This window comes from Bombyx mori, chromosome 21, assembly GCF_030269925.1.
Source record: "Bombyx mori chromosome 21, ASM3026992v2".
Lineage (NCBI taxonomy): Eukaryota > Metazoa > Arthropoda > Insecta > Lepidoptera > Bombycidae > Bombyx > Bombyx mori.
This window is the reverse complement of record NC_085127.1, coordinates 9722806-9745081: the sequence shown is the minus strand read 5'-3', so window position 1 is coordinate 9745081 and position 22276 is coordinate 9722806. Positions and strand designations below refer to the sequence as shown.

At 35.3% G+C, this 22276-nt stretch overlaps 2 protein-coding genes across 2 annotated transcripts; one reads left to right on the top strand and one right to left on the bottom strand.

Annotated features, from left to right (window-relative positions):
• The first annotated feature begins 195 nt into the window (after nt 1-195).
• LOC101743845 (protein kish-A) lies at nt 196-1329 on the top strand. Its single transcript, XM_004929650.5, has 3 exons — nt 196-357; nt 441-550; nt 1166-1329. Exons 1-3 carry the CDS (start codon nt 355-357, stop codon nt 1269-1271), a joined length of 219 nt encoding a protein of 72 aa, XP_004929707.1. The 5' UTR covers nt 196-354; the 3' UTR covers nt 1272-1329.
• A 1511-nt stretch (nt 1330-2840) lies between these two features.
• LOC101743695 (ras GTPase-activating protein 1) lies at nt 2841-20961 on the bottom strand. Its single transcript, XM_012693387.4, has 19 exons — nt 20444-20961; nt 20259-20372; nt 19197-19269; nt 18736-18889; nt 16269-16393; nt 15724-16066; nt 15350-15643; nt 14709-14879; nt 13925-14100; nt 13121-13193; nt 12552-12670; nt 12252-12382; nt 11561-11730; nt 10679-10807; nt 9798-9927; nt 9020-9174; nt 8271-8403; nt 7637-7807; nt 2841-6587 (listed from the first exon to the last, which is right to left on the bottom strand). The coding sequence occupies exons 1-18, from the start codon at nt 20598-20600 to the stop codon at nt 7656-7658; spliced, it is 2799 nt and encodes a 932-aa protein (XP_012548841.2). The 5' UTR covers nt 20601-20961; the 3' UTR covers nt 2841-6587; nt 7637-7655.
• Nucleotides 20962-22276: the final 1315 nt, after the last annotated feature.

Genomic DNA, 22276 nt, shown 5'->3' with positions numbered 1-22276 from the left:
ACTATTTTAAATTTAATTTGACGAATTTTTGGGACCAACTTAACTCATGTTTAGTACTTCCATAGTTAGCTTGGTTTTTCTTCTATACATTGATAAATATTACCTTAAAGAAAATTAGGTAGATTCCGTGCTACAAGTACTTTGAGAATCTTCCGCAGGTTTGTCCCAATTTACCCCAGGATCCCAATTTACCCCATGTCATGGTATATTAAGTGTATAATCTATGTTTACAATTTACTTATTGAACTTTTTTTCTGCTCCGTTTTAATATTATCAGAATATTGAATATTTAAAGAATAGCAGGATATGTTTTATAAATTTAGAAATCATTTTTATTAAAAAAATTAACATAATATGGTGAGTACTTAAGTGCATACTTTCATCCAGTAATACCATCAATAAAAAACATACCAAATTAATTTAATGTCTGTTTATTTCAGAGTGCTATATTTAATTTTCAAAGCCTTTTATCCGTATTACTATTGTTGATATGCACCTGCGCTTATCTAAGATCATTTTTTCCAAGTATCATGGACCGGAATAAAACTGGGTAAGTTGCATGTAACTTACTAATGCTATTGCAATAAGTTTCTTTTTTTTTATTGCTTAGTTTGGTGGACGAGCTCACAGCCCACCTGGTGTTAAGTGTTTATTGGAGCCCATAGACATCTACAACGTAAATGCGCCAACCACCTTGAGATATAAGTTCTAAGGTATAATTACAATGGTCAAGTGTAGTTACAACGGCTGCCCCACCCTTCAAACCCGGTACCCACCCGCGCGGACTCACAAGAGGTCCTACCACCAGCAATTACACAAATTATAAATTTACGGGTTTGATTTTTATTACACAATGTTATTTCTTCACTGTGGAAGTCAATCGTGAACAATTGTTGAGTATGTATTTCGTTAGAAAAATTGGTACTCGCCTGATATTCGATCACCGGTGCATCACTCAACACGAATGCACCAGATGTCTTATCTTTTAGGGCACAACGGCTTCAATATACACAGTTAATTTGTACAGCAAATATTAAAAATAAAACAGAAAACAAATTGTTCATTGTGGCTGTTCTGTCTCATCATCATCAATCAGTTTGAAAAACAAACCATAAATAAATCAGTTTCAATGCAACAATTTTAACTTGTTTTAATAATTTTTCAGTTTACTGGGAACATTTTGGAAATGTGCAAGAATTGGTGAACGCAAATCCCCCTATGTTGCAGTCTGTTGTATATTAATGGCCTTTTCAATATTGTTCCTCACATAAAATTGTTACAAAATGTGGTCTTAAATGTTAATGATTTATTAAACCATTTTAAAACTTATTTCTTGTTTAATTTTCTAAGATAATAAATTGATGGATTATGAAGAAGCAGCACCAAAAAACATAGTGAACCGTTTCCCACAATAGAGGATTCTTTAAGCCTTGTTTGTAAAAGGATCAAAATTAAAGATAGTTCCTTCCAGAGCTGAGTTGTGTAGCCAAATTATGCCTCGAAACACTGAGATGAACTGGTTCTCGGAAATGTGCTTTTTGCATTGATGGGTGAATGAACTTATGGACCACCTGGTGTGCAGAGCTTAATGGAGACCTTAATCATTTGAATGTGAATGTTGCATTCGACCTTCAAAAGTCTTCATATTATATTAAAACAGCTAGGCCAGTTAAAACTGAAATGCATCTTTGGCAGTAATGCAACTGAATCTTGGCCCAGGGCCCAAAGGGGTTCTGGCCAAAAACAAGAGGTTCTATTGCCTCAGTATAACCCTCCTCTTTAAAAAAATAAATGTATAACTGAGCCTGTTGACTAGCAAATACAGTATATATGTGACAGGAGTCTTTCTGATAGTAAAACCGCACTATAAACAGTTGGAGGCAGCATCGAACAGGCGGTCCACCTCGCAGCGGACCTTTCTTCATGGAAAGACATACGTGTGGTCAGGATCTTCAGGGGAAACGCCGAAAAAGACGACTAGAAAACAATTAAGAACTACATGCAATGCAGTGCAATCACTGGCCACGAGGCATATAATAAACATCTGTTCATAAAACTTATTATAATTGCTTATGCAGTGCCTGTACGAAGACAGACGATACAGCTGCTCACATGCTCTTTTTAGTGCTCGAGAGTGGCCACATCTTGGGTCACCAAGATCGCTTCCTGAGGCGGCTTATTGAGGAGCTGGATTGGTACTCATACAATCCTCCCACCCACACCCACACAAAATGGGCGTATTTGCAGATTTCAATATATTTTTTATTGCCTTTGTAGGCAGACGAGCATACGGCCCACCTGATGGTAAGTGGTCACCGTCGCCCATGGACGTCAGCAATGCCAAGCCGCTGCCTACCATTTGCAGAGAATTGGCTTTTATTGTTATCCTACCCTTCGAAACAGAACACAACAGAAATAAATAGGATGGTAGGACTTGCCCATGCGTGCTACAGTACTCCCATAGACTAGTATGGGAGTACTGTACTTACGAAGGTGTTCATAAATGTGGCGGATATCATCTTCATTAATCATATGTTTCTCCTTCATTATGGAAGTTTATGTTAACACTAGTGGATATTCCAGGCTAATAATATAGTCTCAAAAACGGTCCCCCTCAAGATAACAAATTACTTTATTAAATTACTATATTAAACTGACTAACTGATATTAACTATACTGAGACCTTAGAACTTATATCTCAAGGTGGGTGGAGGTATTTACTTTGTAGATGTCTATGGGCTCCGGCAACCACTTAATAGCAGGCTGGCTGTGGGCTCTTCCACCAAATAAAACAATAAAAAAAATTGAATTTTTGTCTTGATTACAATTAAACCATGAAATATATTGTATCCATTTATTTTGAAGACTATTTTTATAAAAAATATAAGGAAACAGAATACACTGACATAAATATTTGTAAAAATAATCTTAATATTAGCATAGTTCAATTTTCAAAGAAAACAATATAGAATTATCAAGGAGCCGCGACCATTCGAGACTAATTAATAGGCTCAAATATAATGCTATAAAAGTATGCGGTCAAAAGTAAAGTACCATTAAAACCTCTTTTCGTGAATACAGTTTATTTTGACTACAATATCGAACATTGTTAGCTAATCTTAGAATTTTAAGAACCAAATGAAAGAATTAAAATAATTTTGTAAGATTATAAAAATATGGTATAGGTAGGACGCACTAATATCTGTAAATTTTTATTATCATTATTGCAAAAAGGCGTTCAAGATTATACATTTCCTTTATAAAACTAAGAACAGAATTTTGCGGTTTCTAGTTTATTCTTTATTCCATGTTCAAATTTGGAAATAACAGATAAAGTTTAATAACGATAGCAAACACCGTAACAAATCTATTTTTCTTTTGAAATTTCCTGCCACCCTCATTAACATAATCAGAAATCAACAAAAACATAACTATGTCACACACTCACATTAAAAAAAAAAAAACAAGGAACAAAAAGTATTATAGTAACGCAGACTGTAGACATTCATCAAATAGAGATTATTTAGAAACGAATATTTACGTAATTCAATTACAATAAGTATTATATTATTGTATACAATGTGAATCACAGTCAACTGAGAAATCAATAGTATCAAACTCATTGACAAATTTAGCTATAGTTTAGCTTTTATAATATATTCCGGAAAAGGTGTTATTCTTTATTTATAGGGTTGATGAATTTGCAGTTTCTTTACGTATTTATAAAAAGCATAAATTTTACCAAAAACATATATTTAAATAAGTTTATAATATTTTTTAGATATTAATCTTTCAATATAGCATAATACCGTTTCCGGAACACCTGGCATAATAACGGATAATGTATAATACTACAAAACAATAAATATAACTGCTTGAAATGTATATACTCACATTCTTTTAATAAAATAAATGCAAAATAAATATTCCTTAAGATTAGATTATAATCATACAAAAAAATCACATATTATAGTACTAATCAATTATTTAGTCTTCCGAGAATTTTGAATATCAGTTCGTATTTTTAAATCAAACTAAAAAAACAAACGTGTGGCACTCGGGAATTGCCGCGGTAAAGCTATTGCATAGCATTTTTTATCAACTTATCCAATTATAATTAGAAAATGATAATTTAATATTAAAACAATAATAAAACAAGACCACGCTACATTAAACATTAATAAAAGCAAAACCTTAACTGTCCCCTTCACACTCATAAGCTAGACCGCGCGAGAGAGAGATGGGCAGACTTTTCATGATGTGCATGCAGTGTGACGTCACGCCACGCGCTTATTCACAAACACTACCCAAGCGCAACGAATGAGTGGAGTGAGGGGTGTAAGGTTTTTTTCGTTACGGAATTTCATGATTCGGTCGCCGCGCTCAAGGCCCGCGATAAAATCTATGCAATAGCTTAAAAAAAATTGTCACTATTTTGCTGAAAAATCTATTGACCATTATATCGTATCCTAACTTCTTACCGGATCTTTGTTCAGTCTAATTTTGTTCTATATAAAACTAAGTAATACCTATGTACGGCGACGATTCACCGAATCTATACCTACAGCTTATTACTACGTAGGTATTTCAGATAGTTTTGAAAGTTTCGATGCACTTAAAGAAGAAGAAAAAAACAGTAGGTATCTAAAAATAAACTACTGTAATAAAAAAAATCCGAATGCTTGTTTCTCTCATTACCCTATAATATTAATTTAATAATAGAGTAGTAGAGTGTAATTAATATGGAAGTCTATATTGCACTAGTTTAAGGAAAAAGGATACCTATAAAATAGTATAAATATTTGCGGTTTCGTGCCTCACTGTCGATCGATTACGTCATCGTTGTGTAATTTACAAATTTTATACTTTGACAAAAACAAAACGGATCTTATACCCAATCAACTGTAACTGTTACAAACACACTTACAATCCTAATTTGCTACTAGAATATACATATTTTAGACGAACTATCACTACACATGTAAAAAGGCAATTAATCAGCCTGCTTTATTACATTACAAATACTACCGTTTATCAGTACGAAGCGGCGGCACACAAATACAATGATTGTGTGTACAGTAATACCACAAGTTATGGCTATTATCACTATATTTTCATTACTAAAATTCAAAATCTATAAAAAAATCACCGAACTAGTGCAGTCCACTTTGTATGAGTAAAGAAAAGAGACTACCGATGGTCGTTGTGAATAATTCAGAATGCAACCCTTAAATTAAATATTCAGGTTTTTTTTAAATTACGCTTTTATGGTCTATGCAAAGCAAATTATTACTGTATTCATTTCGTCACGTTATACTGTGATTTGAAAAGCACAGTGCATTAGTAAGTACAGATTATAATATGGCACTAGACATGTTTTTAAATACATTTTTGAGCAAGATTATGGAAGATTAAAATTTGTTTTTAAACAAAATTTAGGTACTAAACATGGGAAGATCATATTCACAATGAATGGTATTCAAACTACTCACGTTTAATAAGCAAGGAAAACTAGTCATTTTGACCTTAGAAATGCTAAACAAGATTCTATGTCGATGCCTTAAGGGGCAACTACGTGATGCGAAACGCAAATCCTAAACATTTGTTGAGCTGATTGCTAAAGTATCAGCACAATTTTACAATAATAATAGATGAGCTTTTTCTGAGTTTAATTAAATTCTGACAATAAATCTTCAATCAATTCAATCATAGCAGAAAATGAATAGAGCGCAATCTTGTAGAAACAAAATATGTGTGCAATGTTTAAATATATAGTGCCTATTCACATTTATTTATTCAAATCAAACTACAAATGTTTATCAACACACTTTCTTTTGTACAGGAAAAAATTAAATCATTTTGTATTGCACCTTAATTGGGCATGCATGTATATATTTTCGTTTTTTACTTTATATCATCACAATACGGATTTTTGTTCATTCATTCATATAATTTTTCAAAAGTCTTACACAAAATCTACATACTTATTATTTTCAAATATAAAAGTACAAATCGATTAGAATGCCTAATTATAAAAGGTTAATATTCTATGGTCAAGTTCTAAGTTTTTTTTTTAAAGCATTTTCTATTTATACGCATTTGGTAACGTTTTTCTAAGTCTTTATTGAAATACGAAATTTCAATGAGGATTATTTCTCTTGCAAACTAGTCTTCTGAATGTTAATAAATTTTCTGGGATTCTTAATTTATAAATAAAGATTGCTAAAATCGAAAACAAGCCTAAAAATAAATTATATTCTAAAGTAAGAGAGCATTTCGATTACCAATACAACCTAACATTATACTATTGACATACTGATTACAAATACATTTAAAATATTTAAATAAAACGTAAGATATAGTAATTCCATAACAAGATTCCCGATTTAACATCTGGAAACTTTGAAAAAGAAATCTTTTGGCACCGAAAGCTTGAAATACAATTTTAGAATACGTAGGTAGTTATAAAAAAGTTAAATAAAGCTAAAATGACTAAGATACGCATCTAAAACTGTACGGAAGTCTTTATTGCTAAGCCTGTATCTATTTGCTACAGTTAATAATTTCCGAGGTCTCGCAGCTTTACCCTGAAAAAATTTTTAGTGATTTTTGAAAAAGGTTTTGGAACGAAGTTCCTTATGGGACGATGCGGAGGGGGAACCCTAACCGGGAGAACACGTCCGTAACGTAAGATTTTTGTTAGTAATGCACACAGTGTACGACTTAACTTTGTAATAACGTACAAATTAGTAATGCACACAGTGTACGACTTAACTTTGTAATAACGTACAAAAAATTACATATTTTTTTATCATTCATTGACCACGATCTCAGAGCGTTCGTTTGCACTCTTATGCAAACAACCGTGAATGAAGTGTACCACAATAAGTTCGCACGTTACCGAATGACCGTGGGTTGTTGCGAAACCTCCAGTTTTATTTTCTTTATACCTCGAATAGAACTTAAAATTAACATTTTTATAATAAGGAACTTCGTTCCTATCCGGTGTCCCACGATAACACACATCTTTTTTTAATTATTTCATTTCTAAATAGGTTTGTGGAGTAAGGCTCTTAAAAACCCACGTGCGCATCTCAAATGTAACAGAATTCAACTGTGCCAGGCGGGGAGCAAGGTTAACACTTAACACGGGGAGCACTTTTCCTCATATCCAGCTGCCACGAGGTATCAGAAATACCACTACTACGAACAGACTATAGAATTAGAGAACCGATGGAGTCACATATTCACATATATTCTTTTAATTCATAAATTGACAGTTACTACGATTCTCTGAAATTTGGCAAAAAAATTTATCTCCATAAGAATTAATAAATAAATAAATATTTACTAACAATCACGCCACGTTAACTGGTCCCGTGATAAGTTCGTAAAGAACTTGTGTTACAGGTACCAGATAACAGATATAAATGTAAGATTTTTATTATACACATACATATATTTAATATACATTCATAACCCTGGAAAAGACATTTATATTTATCATACAAATATCTTCCCTTGGCGGGATTCGAAACCGCGATCCCCTTGTGTAGTGACCATGTCACTTACCACTACACCAGACGGCCGTTAAGAGGAAAGCAATAATATATTTCTCAGTTTTAAGTTTTCTCACCTGTCTTCTGACGCAAATTTTATCTGATCATCTCTAGATATTTTTGCTTATGTTTAGTGAGCATCTCGGTCACGGTGACAAGTTTACGTATCGCCGGTTGGTTCTTAGCCAATCCTTGAAGCTCAGTCAAATGCGCCACACAAATATGATGGAGAGTCGCTAGCTCTTTTGCTACAAAATAAGAAGAATCAATTAACATTTTTTTCTCGTTAAATTAAATTGATTTTAAAATGATAATTCATAGTTATTATTCCTTATTACGTCCATTTTAACAATTCATATTACAGAACTTAATACATTTGATACGCACACGTTGACAAGGCTATTCAGGGATTGCAGTTATACAATATAAATTAGATTCGACCTCGTGTCTTAAAAGTGGCGGTATTATCTATGGGCTAATGTTGTATAAAAAACATGATCATTATGATCTTGACTATGTATAAAGATCCGCGCCAGCAATATTATATGTCTGTGGGTTTTAGAGACCGATTACCATAATGACTTGTCAATTGTTTTTGCATATTCATTCTTTTTTTTTGGATTGCAGTATTTTCGCCCCATGATGCGCAAACCAATAAGCCAATCCTTTATAGAGCGCCTAACGTACTCGTCAAATACTTTACAAGCTTACCGATTTCAAAATTGACATTAGAATTGGGCGGCGAATTTCCAGGATCTGGCACGTTACTCAGTTGATCTAGGAAGACGACCATCCTCTCTTTGTTCTTTAAGATGAACGGATTCACTACTTCCATGTAAGGTTCCTGAAATAATCCATTTCTAATTAACTATGGTCCTCAAATATATATGTATGTTATGGATGGTTAGTTGTTCATTAATACTTTGTCATCTGGCGACGCGACAGTGGTGTCGTGAGCATATCTTCGAAATTTCATGAAAGTACTTTTACTGGTGGTAGCACCTCTTGTGAGTCCGCGCGGGTGGGTACCACCACCCCGTCTATTTCTGCCGTGAAGCAGTAATGCGTTTCGGTTTGAAGGGTGGGGCAGCCGTTGTAACTATACTGACACCTTAGAACTTATATCTCACGATGGATGGCGGCATTTGCGTTGTAGATGTCTATGGGTTTCGGTAACCACTTAACACCAGGTGGCCTGTGAACTCGTCCACCCAACTATGCAATAAATAAATAAATAAATTCCCGATAGTGTTAAGAACGGCCGGTGACAAGCCAACTAATCCTAATTAGCGCTGGAAACACCAAGCGAATAAATTTTTACGAGACGTGCAGATGGTAAAGTATGAAAAAAATATTCTATACATATAAACTAATAGATGCAGTCTCGTTTAAACCAATGCTGAATGCCTACAGGAACCTAGTCATGAGTGAGCTCTGAAATAGCTGGTAGCAATTATAACCTTGGCTCCGAACTCGACGAGGTTGGCGAGGTTCTGCAGACACTTGGCGACCATGAGCAGCGAGCGCTGCGCGTGCGGGGGCGGCGCCCGCTGCACCAGCGTCCACGCTCGCGGCTCCACCAGCGCCGGACAGATCAGCCGCAGGAATATGAACCCTGCGGAAGGTACATTATCTCATTACACTGCACTAAACCAGATATAAATATGATTTATTATTTAGGACTAGCTGACCCGGCAGACTTTGCAGTGCCTCAATCGATAAATAAAAGACCTAAACTTTTGTCTAAAATAAACTTAAAACAAACAAAAGGAATCCGTCCGACGACGGGGGACACATCAAAGGAAAAACAAAATTGTTATTTTTATTTAATTCCGAGCATTTTCACATTTATCTACCTTTTAAACCTTCTCTTGACTTCCACAAACAATTCAAGACCAAAATTAGCCAAATCGGTCCAGCCGTTCTCGAGTTTTAGCGAGACTAACGAACAGCAATTCATTTATATATATATAGATTTCATAGAGGTTATATCTCACGGTGGGTGGCGGCTTTTACGTCATAGATGTTTATGGGCTCCAGTAATCACTTAACACCAGGTGGGCTGTGAGCTCGTCCACCCATATGAGCAATAAAAAAATAAAAAAAAGCATTTCAATGTTGATGGTATTTGTTTTTAAAATTCAACAACAGATACCTTAATCTAACTTAATTTGTTAAAACAGTACAACGCATCGTGTTCATACAATTTCGTTACATATTCGAATTTTGATTTCATACCTGAGACGACCCTGGTGCGTACAAAGCGTTCGTTGGGCCACTTGGCGACCGCGGCTCGCTGCAGACACCCGCACAGATATCTCACCGGCTTAGGGCATGCTTCCGGTGAAGTAAATATTGATAGGGTAATCTGAAATGTCATAATCTTTTTTTTAATTCAATGTGATAAAGGACAACAATATTCAATTTATACCAACTTTATTTTCAACGTGGGTGGACGAGCTCACAGCCCACCTGGTGTTAAGTGGTTACTGGAGCCCATAAACATCCACAATGTAAACCGCCACCCAATATAAGTTCTAAGGTCTCAAGTATAGTTACAGCGGCTGCCCCACCCTTAAAACTGAAACGCATTACTGCTTCACGGCAGAAATAGGTAGGGTGGTGATACCCATGCGCGCGGTTCACTCTGTATTTAATATAATTAACATCATTTTCGCCTTTACTTTTATTATTTTTATATTTGGGATATTTTCTTATTCTTAACTTTCACTCGTTTCACTCTTGATAGAGCGGTCGTGATCGTTCTGTAGCTTTGAAGAGATAAATCTGACATATTTTACGACGCCCGCTGCCTCTCCTTGATCGAGGCCATTCTACTGGACTCTTTTAACAAGCCCCCCAATGTCAGTCCAAGGCACACCGTGCTTTTCACCCTTCCTTGCAGGACAAAGCGTTCCACGAACTGGTTATCGTGAGGAATCCGAAAATATAGGATGCACGATTGTTTAAAAAAAAGTGCTGCTAGTCTTCAGTCTACCCGTGGTCATGGCACTTGCAATACCACCAAAATATCGTAATGTCACGATGTGTGAAGATAGTGGTAAGAACCCATCAATTAATAGTGTGTGTATGTAATATTCGTTCTTAATTATTTTTACCTGATCGAGAATCATAAGTAAAAATTCAGCATTGTTACACGCGTCGTCAGGTGAATCCATCTTAGTGGGATTCAATTCTGCTGTCTGTTTAGAATCAATCAGCTTTTGAATGGTTTCCGAAATCGCCGCCTGAATAAAAAAAATACATATTTTTAATTTCAATCACAACAGGGACATGCAGTGACATGAATTCTCTTAATTTTTTTACTGTTGATTTAACACAACTATTTGTTAAATTATTATTGTGATTAGGTACCACAATCATTTATTTTTATAGATTTTCTATTAACTTTATTTGCATGACTGTGTGCTTTTATTTGATTATGTTATAAAACATATGTATATCTGATATGTATTATATGTTATTACTATGGCAATGGCTAGTCATTACATAAATATTATTTAGGTGAATAAATTATTTGAAATTGAAACATATGGAACTGCACACATAAATGTAATGGAATCTATACTTTAACACTAATCATACCAACACTTACTGATACCTTTTTCTACCATAGCGGGTAGATAATGGTACCTATACGACAAGTATTACTCAAAAAAATTAAAACAAAACAAAGAAATAACAGTAGATTAAATCGGTAAGAAAAAGCCATGAAGTCAAACGTGCAAAAGCAATAACATGATACGTGCTTTTCAAATGTAAAAGTTCAAAATGGGTCATTTGATCCGATATGTTATGTTTAGTGTTAATTTTGATGCACAATTAATTTAAAAAAAAATCAATTCTCCCCATTGCTTAAACAAGGCAGCGGCTTGGGTGCCGGTAATCACTCACCATCAGGTGGGCCGTATGCTCGTCTGCCTACAATGGGCAATAAAAAAAAAATATTTTCTAAATAGTTGGTAGTACAAAGAGGTGACCTGTAGGAAGGGCTTGCAGTGGGCGCGCATGAACTCGTCGAGCACGGCGGTGGCGAGCGAGGCGCCGCGGAACAGCGTCTTGTGGTCGCCCTCGCGCGCCACCTCCGCGCACGTGAGCTCGCGGGCCAGCTCCGCGCCGCGCCCGCACTCCGCGAACGTGTTCAGCACCGCTGTAACGTACACACGCACGCCCGTTACACAATTATTTGCACAGATAAATCAGCTACTATCTGATGACATTTGCAAGTAATTCATTGACTAATTAGAATAGCTAACTTTTCTTAGCTCATCTGTATACTATATTGTAATATAATAGTCCTAGCAAACTTTTTATTTCACCATCATTGGGCATAATCGCCGTCATTCCATCAATCATACATCTTCTATTGTGTTGATAATAAATGAAAATATACACAATGGACATAAATTGCTGGAAAGTTTTTGTATTTTAAAGTGCTCATTAGCCGACTTAACCTAATAGATTTATGGCTATAATAAAAGGCGAAAAAAAAAAAAGCGCTCATTCGTGTATTTACCAGTACGATTTGAAATTTAATTTTCTTTTCTGCCTTTAAATACGTTACATTATACAATTATACTGTAACAAAGTTGAGCGGATAATACAACAAAGAAAATCTATATTAAAACAAATGTATAAAACGGAGAAACAATATGGATTAATAAAACTAACATGTTGCCAAAGGTTGTCGATCGGTCCTGCAAAGATCTGCTAACGCCTTCACAGCCGGAATGCCCGGTTCCAGCAACAATTGACGAAGCGGGTTGTACTCTTCACGAGGCATTACTAATTCTTGCATATACCTGCAATTTTGCCAAAATGAAAATTAGGAGCATACACACACACACACCAAAAAATTTAATTTATATCAAAATTAAAGTATTTATTTCTAGCATATGCCAGTTCCAAGTAGCCAAATAAATTTATTTGATTATTTGAAACTGGGGCATTATTACTATTAGTACATCCTACCTTATCCGCAGTCTCAAGGATCCCCACTCCCCAATAGGAGTCATTCCTACTAAGGGATACCATTCTTCTATTTCTTCACCGTTTGCCAAATTTGCGAGTTCTATAGTCAGTTCAGCCACCTATATTCGGATAGAAAATACCATTAGAGTTGGATAGAGATAGACCAGGATGTGGATGGAGTAATAGTAGGAGCCTAGTACCAATATTTCTAATGAAATAATTAATTCCTTATTCACTGGTGTTTCACGAATGATTTCCACGATGAAACATATAGCATTGTGTAATAAAAATCAAACTTGCAAAAAGTAGATTATTAGTAATTACAATTGAGACATGGACCTGAAGTCCCAAGGTGGTAGGCGGCATTCACGGTGGGATATCTATGGGTTTCGGTAATCACTTAACACGAGGTGGGCCGCAAGCTCGTTCACCCTATGATTACGCATAAAAACTGTAATTACTATCTATCGAGAAACGAATTGAAAAAATAAAAATAATTTAAGGGAAACTCTCAATGAACCTCTAGAACAGCGGAAACAGATTATTATAATAATAATTTTAATACTTACTTCAGATTCTTTTCCTCTTTTCCCTGTATTATGTACGGTAATTGTAAATGAAGTTACATCTGGAGGCATATCACTGTAAAAGTGTTGTAACATTTAGCATCACAATAATTATTTGAAATTAAAAGTAGTACCAGTTTATTAACTCATAATGTTAAAAAAAAATCAGATATTATCAAACTGGAAATAACTTTTTGCAGAAGAGTCCAAGAACGAAAACATTTTCAGCGAGGTTTAAGAGTACTTCACAGTCAGAAGGCAGCCAGCACGCACTCTGACAGCTCCTGTGTCCATAACTTCTGTCTTGTGCAGCGATAAATCTATACTAATATTATAAAGCTGAAGAGTTTCGTTTGTTTGAACGCGCTAATCTCCGGAACTACTGGTCCGATTTGAAAAATTCTTTCAGTGTCAGATAGCTCATTTACTGAGGAAGGCTATAGGTTATATAACATCACGCTAAGACCTAAGACCAATGCAAGCGGAGCAACAATAGATAATGTTTCAAAATCGGGGTATTTTTCCCTTTTGAGAGCTTCCGCTGCGTGCGCTGCGGAAACGGTTAAAGTTTCGCTAAAATAATGTATGACAGAATTGTTCCCCTTTAAAAGATAAAAAAAAAATCCGCGACAGCATATGAAGTACGGCATATGTAGTATGTGAGAGTACGGCTATATGTTAAGGTTGGCTCACTATAACGCTTTTTATGCTAACCAAATTTGTTTACAAATAAAAAAGCATTAATTGTGAACTATTCCACGCGGACGAAGTCGCGGGCAAAAGTTAGTAAATAATAATAGTACTAACTCGAAGAAGAACTCGTCGTCCCAGTGCGGATCGGGCGAGGGGCGCGGGCGGGTGCGGGCGACGGGCGCGGCGCCCAGCAGCACGCGCAGGTGCGGGCGCGGCGCCAGGCGGGCGGGCAGCCGGTGCGCCGTCAGGCAACGCACGCGCAGCCAACGCACCCACGACACGCGCCCCACCTGATGCAAACTTGTACCTCATATCGCCACTTCAAAACCAGACTAGCTCTTTTCACGGAATTTTCAACAGATGGCTAATTAATAATCTATACATATAAATAAAATTGGAGTGTCTGTGTGTAATATTGAAATAGCCTCTTTTTACTACATGCATATGAATATATTTATTTTATTATTTATTATTTATTTATAAATAAATAAATATATATACGGTAGATACACCAAAATAACAATTTTTGTCTGTCTGGCTGTTTGTTCCGGCTAATCTCTGGAATGGCGGGACCGATTTTGACGAGACTTTCAGTAATAGGTAGCTGATGATATAAGGAGTAACTTAGGCTACTTTTTTTATACTAGTTTTGCCCCGGTAACATCGCGGTACTCAACTATCAATAATAAAATTTAATGTTTCCGAAGCGAAGCTAGGGCGGGTCGCTAGTTTATAATAAGAATTATATAATTTCATCTAATTGTGTTATTACTGTTGCAATATATTAGGCACGAAAACACAAAGGGCCGTCGGCGGGTTCTATTTATCTTTCTTTTCTACGTAAAGACAAAACAACTCACTTTAGTATTTACAATATTTTGATTATTATTGATATTACCTTGCACTGGTGTCGTGCTTGCTGCGGCACACATAAAGGTCTTAGAGCCTCAATCCAGGCCCTCTCCTCAGTAGCAGTATTGGCAGCCAAGAATGTATGTGTAGAGAGACATGGTAGGGCACGTTCGACGAGTTGGAAACAAAACTCCTTTTCCCAAAGTGATTCGTGAACCTGTAATCAAATTTTATATTAATTTTCTGTAAATAATATGTATGTTTTTAATTTTTATGAGACAATCATTACACTAATAAAATTTATTGTATCTTTAGCGTTATAGTTTTAGTTGATACAAGAAATGTCCCATAATTTCACTGGCCTTAAATAGAAAGTACAAATGAATTAAAATAAGTGCAACTTTTTTTTTTTATATAATTGCCTATATCTCCAGTTCCTAGCATAGTAAAAACAAACTTTGAAGTTTATATGAAACGTGAAAGGGCCAAGGATAAAAAATCGGCTCAATATTTTTTGGATGATGCAAACATTACAAACATACAAGTAATAATAACAAAGGTAATTTGACGTCAACAACACAAAAACATTTTAACCTAATCTTAATGTACGAACACGATTTTGTAACATTATTTAAGTAGACGAAAACTATAATAAATAAAATGTTTGTCTCAAATTTAATTACCAACCTGGTAAAGATATGCGCATGATAGATCGATGAGTCCTTTTGGTTTGGTCCTTTTCGGCGAATCGTAAAAATACAAATGTGTGTCGGTTCCTTCCTGTAATAGCACACAGTATAAAGGCTTCCATTTTTTAGCACCCTTGTCAGATTTCTTGTTCAGATACCCATAGTGCTTGATTCCTTTCGTCTTTTTCAGACCGATCTGATCTCGACATTCGCGTAATGTTGCATATATCTTTTCAGCTGCAGCCCCTGTTGTACTTTGCTGCGGCTCGATAGTGTGACCTTCCGCAATAAGCTAAAGGAATTTCATTATCAAAATTAACATAAAATTCCAGAATTGCCACGTGACAAATTGCTCATAGAATGTACACTCACCGGCTGACCTAAAGTGTGTCCTTCAACAATTTGTTCTTTCCTATATCTATTGATCACAGCATCCAAGCACTCAAAGGTTCGACCTCCCATCAAGTACCTGACGCCCTTCTTCTCAATCCTGAACCTTTGAATCTGGTTGTTAATGTGAAAGAACAAAGAATAGTCTCCTGGAGAATTATCAGATGGTCTGACGAGGAAACTTCCAGGGCCCGCCTTGACTAGCATGTCAACTGCTTCACTCTTGGTACAGTTTGGATGGAACCACGAAAATACCGTGTTTGGATCGATAGAAGGATCCAGATCTTCAACCAACTCTCTAAATATCATTCCCTGTTCACCGGTCCTAAATAAAATGATGTTAATTATAATTCAATTTGGCAATCATATTCATATTATTACTAGATATTTTGTTTACTTATTAAAAATACCATACTTCACAGTACCATAAAAATCTGATGTGGAAAACTCACAACAATAAAAGCCTGTACAAAATTTACTAGTACTTTTAAGAAAATTTCAAGAGATATGTAAGATTTTTTTCTTACCTATGAGCTGTGACCCAGAGCCATCCATCACCCATGTCATTATGTACAAAAAAGATGTCGCCCTTTTGAAAAGTCAATTCATCAGTGTCGGGCATTTTTGTATAAGGTAAAATTGCAACAACCCTCTGAAAAACCATTACAAAATTATTGTTAAATGTACTAGAAAACGAACAAAACAAGCGGCAACCGTACGGGTAAATAATTTGTATCTAAAATAAATGAGGAAAATGACTGGTTCACATGTTTCTGGGACACATAAATAATTTTGTCTAAATTATGAACATTTTAATAAATTATTACCATCATTTAATTTTACTATTTATAAATGGAACAATAATTTACTCAGTCAGATTTGGTTATGTACTGAATGTTATTTCTTCTACAATTTTTATTTGTGACTAGCGACCCACCCTCACTTCGCTACGGAAACATTAAATTTTATTATTGATAGCTGAGTCCCGCGACCTTACCCGCGGTTATTGTTGTATCGCGGGTGACGCCGCAGGGCGAAACTAGTCTAAAAAATATCGTCGTCAGCCACCTATCAGTGAAAGTCTTGTCAAAATCGGTCCACGCGTTCCAGAGATTAGCCGGAACAAATAGACAGACAAACAAAAATTGTAAAAAATGTTATTTTGGTGTAATAGATTGGGGAAAAAGTTTTTTCGCACTTTTTAGGAAAATTCATAACATTTTTTAATATGGTTTATTTAGATTTAACTAACGTAGGTTTTTTTTATTGCTTAGATGGGTGGACGAGCTCTGAGCCCACCTGGTGTTAAGCGGTTACTGGAGCCCATAGACATCCACAACGTAAATGCGCCACCCACCTTGAGATATAAGTTGTAAGGTCTCAGTATAGTTACAACGGCTGCCCCACCCTTCAAACCGAAACGCATTACTGCTTCACGGCAGAAATAGGCAGGGTGGTGGTACCTACCCGCGCGAACTCACAAGAGGTCCTACCACCAGAAATTACGCAAATTATAATTTTGCAGGTTTCATTTTTATTACACGATGTTATTCCTTCACCGTGGAAGTCAATCGTGAACATTTGTTGGGTACGTAATTCATTAGAAAAATTGGTACCCGCCTGGGATTCGAACACCGGAGCATCGCTCAACACGAATGCATCAGACGTCTTATCTTTTAAGGCACGACGGCTTTAATATACACAGTTAATTTGTACAGCATATATTAAAAATAAAACAGAAAACAAATTGTTCATTGAAAAATTGGTACCCGCCTGCGGGATTCGAACACCGTTGCATCGCTACATACGAATGCACCGGACGTCTTATCCCTTAGGCCACGACGACTTCTTGCATCTTTTTTCGGGATTGAAAACGCTTAAACCAAATTTGTGCTACTCTCACAGACAATGCACTAGGTCCATAAACATCGCAAATGTTTTTTCGCTGCTTGCGTTGCATTTTTACCTTTTTTGTAGTAAAATTTTAAAATGTATCGAATTTCTTCATTAGATTCACTCATCTCGACAGTACAAAAAATTAATAAAAATCACACATTTTCCTAATTTGATTTTGGAATTATCTTCTTTAAAATTTAAACTTTTAATGATACCAAAACAAGCCAGATACAAATAGCCAACATATAGCCAAAGAGATTTTATTACAAGTTCATACATACTATAATGCGAAAAGACTTTCCCCAACCCATTATGTACCGTATATATATTCATATTTCATATGCATGTAGTAAAAAGCGGTTATTTCAATATTACAAACAGACACTCCAATTTTATTTATATGTATAGATTTTTTTAACACAAGTGAATGAAATGTAATAAAGTCAAATAGTAGGCTTTAAAGTTTTTCTAGGTAATAAAGCACACTGTAAACTACATTTTTGTGAGCCCGTGAGTTTTTAACCACAAACGCCTGGCAGACCCAATCACAATAAAAAAAAATAAAAAAAGTTACCTAAACAAGTAAAGACAAAAACACCTGGGAGAAAAGCACACTCAAGGGTGAGTAATGGGTATACTGAAAATTCTGCATCTTTGAGATTGGGACACTAATAACTGAGTGATGTGAGATTTTATAAGAAATAGTAATTCCCTTTGCCCCTTTCATAGGAGATGGATTTGGTTTTGTTAATTATAATGCATGCCTAATTGTAATATTTCATAACCATTTTTATTAGATACATTAAATCAATGTCATGGAGTGGTTAGTGCAGTTGTTTAATCAAGCCCCACAGAGCATGAATAGCATTAGTTTGGAAGACAAATTTAGAAAAGTAATACTGCCCCAAAAATTTCACGAGATATTAAAATTGCTTTACTGGAAGAATGGAAGGCACTCTTTCAAGATTTTATTCATAGCTCGACTGAGCGAATGTCAAGGTTACTGGAAGCAGTTTGAAGAGCCAAAGGATGCAAAACAAAGTACTTATTATAACATACCTTAAACATCTTAGAGGAAACATTCTGACATGTGCTTACCTTCTTATCGTTCACTGGTTCTGGTGGTGGTACTGGCTCTACCAGTCGTTCTCTTTTCAATAAGTCAGAACAGTGACTGTAGAAGCCCACAAGTTCAGTTAAAGAATCAAACTGTCGACCTCCAATGTAGTAATCTCCACACACCGCTGTTATCCTGTGAAAAGCATTTTGTGCAAATTTTTTTTAATATAGCACTGTGTCCAAAATTTTTTGTCATTAGCAGTTAGTATTTTATTTAATGAATTGTTAAGTTATGCTATGGTAATAGACAAATTCAACTAAGGGCACATCCATGCACATATCTAATCTAATATTAATAAAATAAAAATAATATAAGCAGAACTGCTTGTTTCATTTTTACTAAAAGTACTTTTGTTCTACCTTTGTTTTTATACCTATTTTATAAAGACTAGTCATACGTAAGAAACATAAATAAACAAAAAAAATACACATAAATGTACCTGAAGTGATTAATTCCTGTGCGTCCTAAATAACTCAGAACATATGATCCTGGTTTACGATCACTCTCACGCACTGTAATCAATAATAAAAGTTAACTTTTGATCTAAACAATATTTTACAATACAATTTTTTTTTTTTTATTGCTTAGATGAGTGGACGAGCTCACAGCCCACCTGGTGTTAAGTGGTTACCGGAGCCCATAGACATCTACAACGTAAATGCGCCACCCACCTTGAGATATAAGTTCAAAGGTCTCAATTATAGTTACAACAGCTGCCCCACCCTTCAAACCGAAACGCATTACTGCTTCACGGCAGAAATAGGCAGGGTGGTGGTACCTACCCGTGCGGACTCACAAGAGGTCATACCACCAGTAATTACGCAAATTATAATTTTGCGGGTTTCATTTTTATTACACGATGTTATTCCTTCACCGTGGAAATCAATCGTGAACATTTGTTGAGTACGTATTTCATTAGAAAAATTGGTACCCGCCTGCGGGATTCGAACACCGGTGCATCGCTCAACACGAATGCACCGGACGTCTTATCCGTTAGGCCACGACGACTTCTTACAATAAGGTTGTTGTTACAATAATATAGTTTAAAATACTTTATTATTATTATTATAATATCACTGTTTAGATAGTAATTTGTGACATAGCCCACTAGTGACACACCACTGCACAGTCCTTCATGGCCATACCTAGTTGAAGTTCAGTTTACTTGCTTGTTTACTTTTGCCTTGAGTTTAGAAGGGTTTAGTAACTTCCATCATAGCAAGTAGCAATAGGAAGATGAGCTCATGAGCTATCTGAAATTAAGAAAAGCACTAGGATGCGAACTTTGTGACCGAACTTGCTACATTAAGTTGTAGTCTCAGTTACAGTTGCTACCATTCCAACTACAACCTTTTTTTTTACTTTAGTAACTTTCTTTATCAACATAGCTTTTCTAACTAAATATGTAAAATTTTTGATTCCTGCCTGAGATTCTCAAATTTAGTATTTCACTAGGTCCACTATTAATGAGTTATATATTACTGAAAGAATTAAGACTTACCCAAGTAGCTTCCTTGTTTGCTGGCAGCCCACAGACGCTCCTCAGATGTATACCTGTCTAGACGGCCGTGGTACCATTCAGTCTCCGGCGGGGCCAGCACGGCTTGACGCTCACCTTAATCATTAATGAACCATAAGATTTCAAGAAAGGAAGAAATTGTAACAAGAAAATGCTCAGATTATTACCATTAGTGCTTGGTCCGTCTGCTTCGTCTAACTCTAATTCAGCTGCCAATTCGGCAATGTCACCACCCCCGTCTTCTGATTCAGTGGATGGAGATCCTAATTTGTCCTTTACAGGGGGTCCTATGGGCGCCCCCATAGCTCGAATTAAATCAGCCATTTTTGAGACAAACGAAAAATCACATTCAAAATCAATTTAGTAATTCAAGAATTAGCTTTACACACACAAGTGACTCATTGTTTAGAAATGGTATATTTTTTTTGTTTACCAGAAAAATAAATCTAGTAGTGCAAACTTAAAGAATACCAAAAATTAAGATATATTCAGTATTATTCAGATCTTCTTTGAATTTATCCTTATCGTATTTTAGAGCTTACTATATCAAACTACACCAAAAAAGACATAATTAACACTAGTAAATGTTTTTTCTTAAATTGGTCAGATTTCAAATCAAACCATAAATTGACACAAATAAATCAACTTTCATTTTAGAGATTTATCAAGTCTTTACATTCATTCGAATCTGAAATTCATTCGGTACGGTACCGTAGATTATACCAACTCGTATGCGGTTTGAGTTCTGTGGCTTCCCTTTTTTTAAAATAAAATTATGACCTGGTAACTAAGACTTTAGGTCATGTCTTATTTTAATTTATAATATTCCTATTTTTATGAAAAAGGATAATATGGAGTGAAATGAAATGGAGTGAAGATGATATATTTAAGACATTAATCAACTGGGATGAAATTACATGAAATAAGATGAGGTGATATGGCAATACAATGGAAATATATTCTCAGTAAAATGCTAGTCATTTACTGAGATTTTTTCAGTGGACTTTTTGGAGGATCCTGAGAAGTTACTTGCACCAGCTTTGTTTCATTTTCCCAAATTTGTGCACTTTCACAGATATTAAACAGTTAATAAACCACTGTTATTTAAACCTGAAGAAACACTATAAAACAAATCACACAACTTAACTCTTCGCGTTCCCGGTAAAAAGTCCTCTGTGACTGCCATAGTTAGTAAAATCACAGTGCACATTGAACTGTAATTACTGTCACTGGACTAGCTTGAACTAACTATTTGTATTCCAGTGTCGGGCATCGGACACATAAATTATCATCTTACGGAATCCTTGACGATATTTGCAAGTGTATCGAAGCTTTTGAATGGAGCATTAAAGCCGTCGTGGACAACTATTGTTTTTTTGGTATGAGCTTTATGCTCGGATTCCACAAGGTTCGGTGTTGACCTTTACACTTTTCTATCAGCATATCAATAACATGACATAATCTCATAGAAGATAAATCCGAAACTTTTTTAATAGTGCTGGGATCTCTTAAACAAGGTGAAGTGTTACTTCCGCGTGACTCCGCAGAGATAAATAAATAAATAAATAAATATTTACTAACAATTACGCCACGTTAACTGGTCCCGTTATAAGTTCGTAAAGAACTTGTGTTACAGGTACCAGATAACGCAGTGATTATCAAACTTATTTCTTTTACCGCCCCCTTTGAAAATCAATTATTTTTCAGCGCCCCCCATTTTTTATACACCCCTAAAACTTTAAAACCACAATTTCATTAATTTAATTAATAAATGTTGTATTAATTTTAGTAAATGTAGTACATATATATTTGTAGATGCTATTATTGTTTCTTCATATTATTATATGTCCGTACATTGCTACAGAGCCTGTATTTACAAATTTGCAAAGTAAAAATGAATTCTTCTTATCAATATGTTTGTTTAAATTCAGAATTACCAAAATAAATTGCTAGTTCACTGTACTATTACTATGCTAATTTATTAGAACGAAACTATTTTT

Bases quoted from the DNA above. Each gene is read 5' to 3' on its own strand.
- LOC101743845 (XM_004929650.5), top strand. The intron at 551-1,165 runs GTAAGTTGCATG...ATAATTTTTCAG, and splicing joins ATGGACCGGAATAAAACTGG to TTTACTGGGAACATTTTGGA.
- LOC101743695 (XM_012693387.4), bottom strand. From the start codon at position 20,600: ATGGCTGATTTAATTCGAGCTATGGGGGCGCCCATAGGACCCCCTGTA. The intron at 15,644-15,723 runs GTGAGTGTACAT...AAATTCCTTTAG, and splicing joins GACACACTTTAGGTCAGCCG to CTTATTGCGGAAGGTCACAC. The intron at 9,928-10,678 runs GTAAAAATAATT...ATGACATTTCAG, and splicing joins TACTTATGATTCTCGATCAG to ATTACCCTATCAATATTTAC.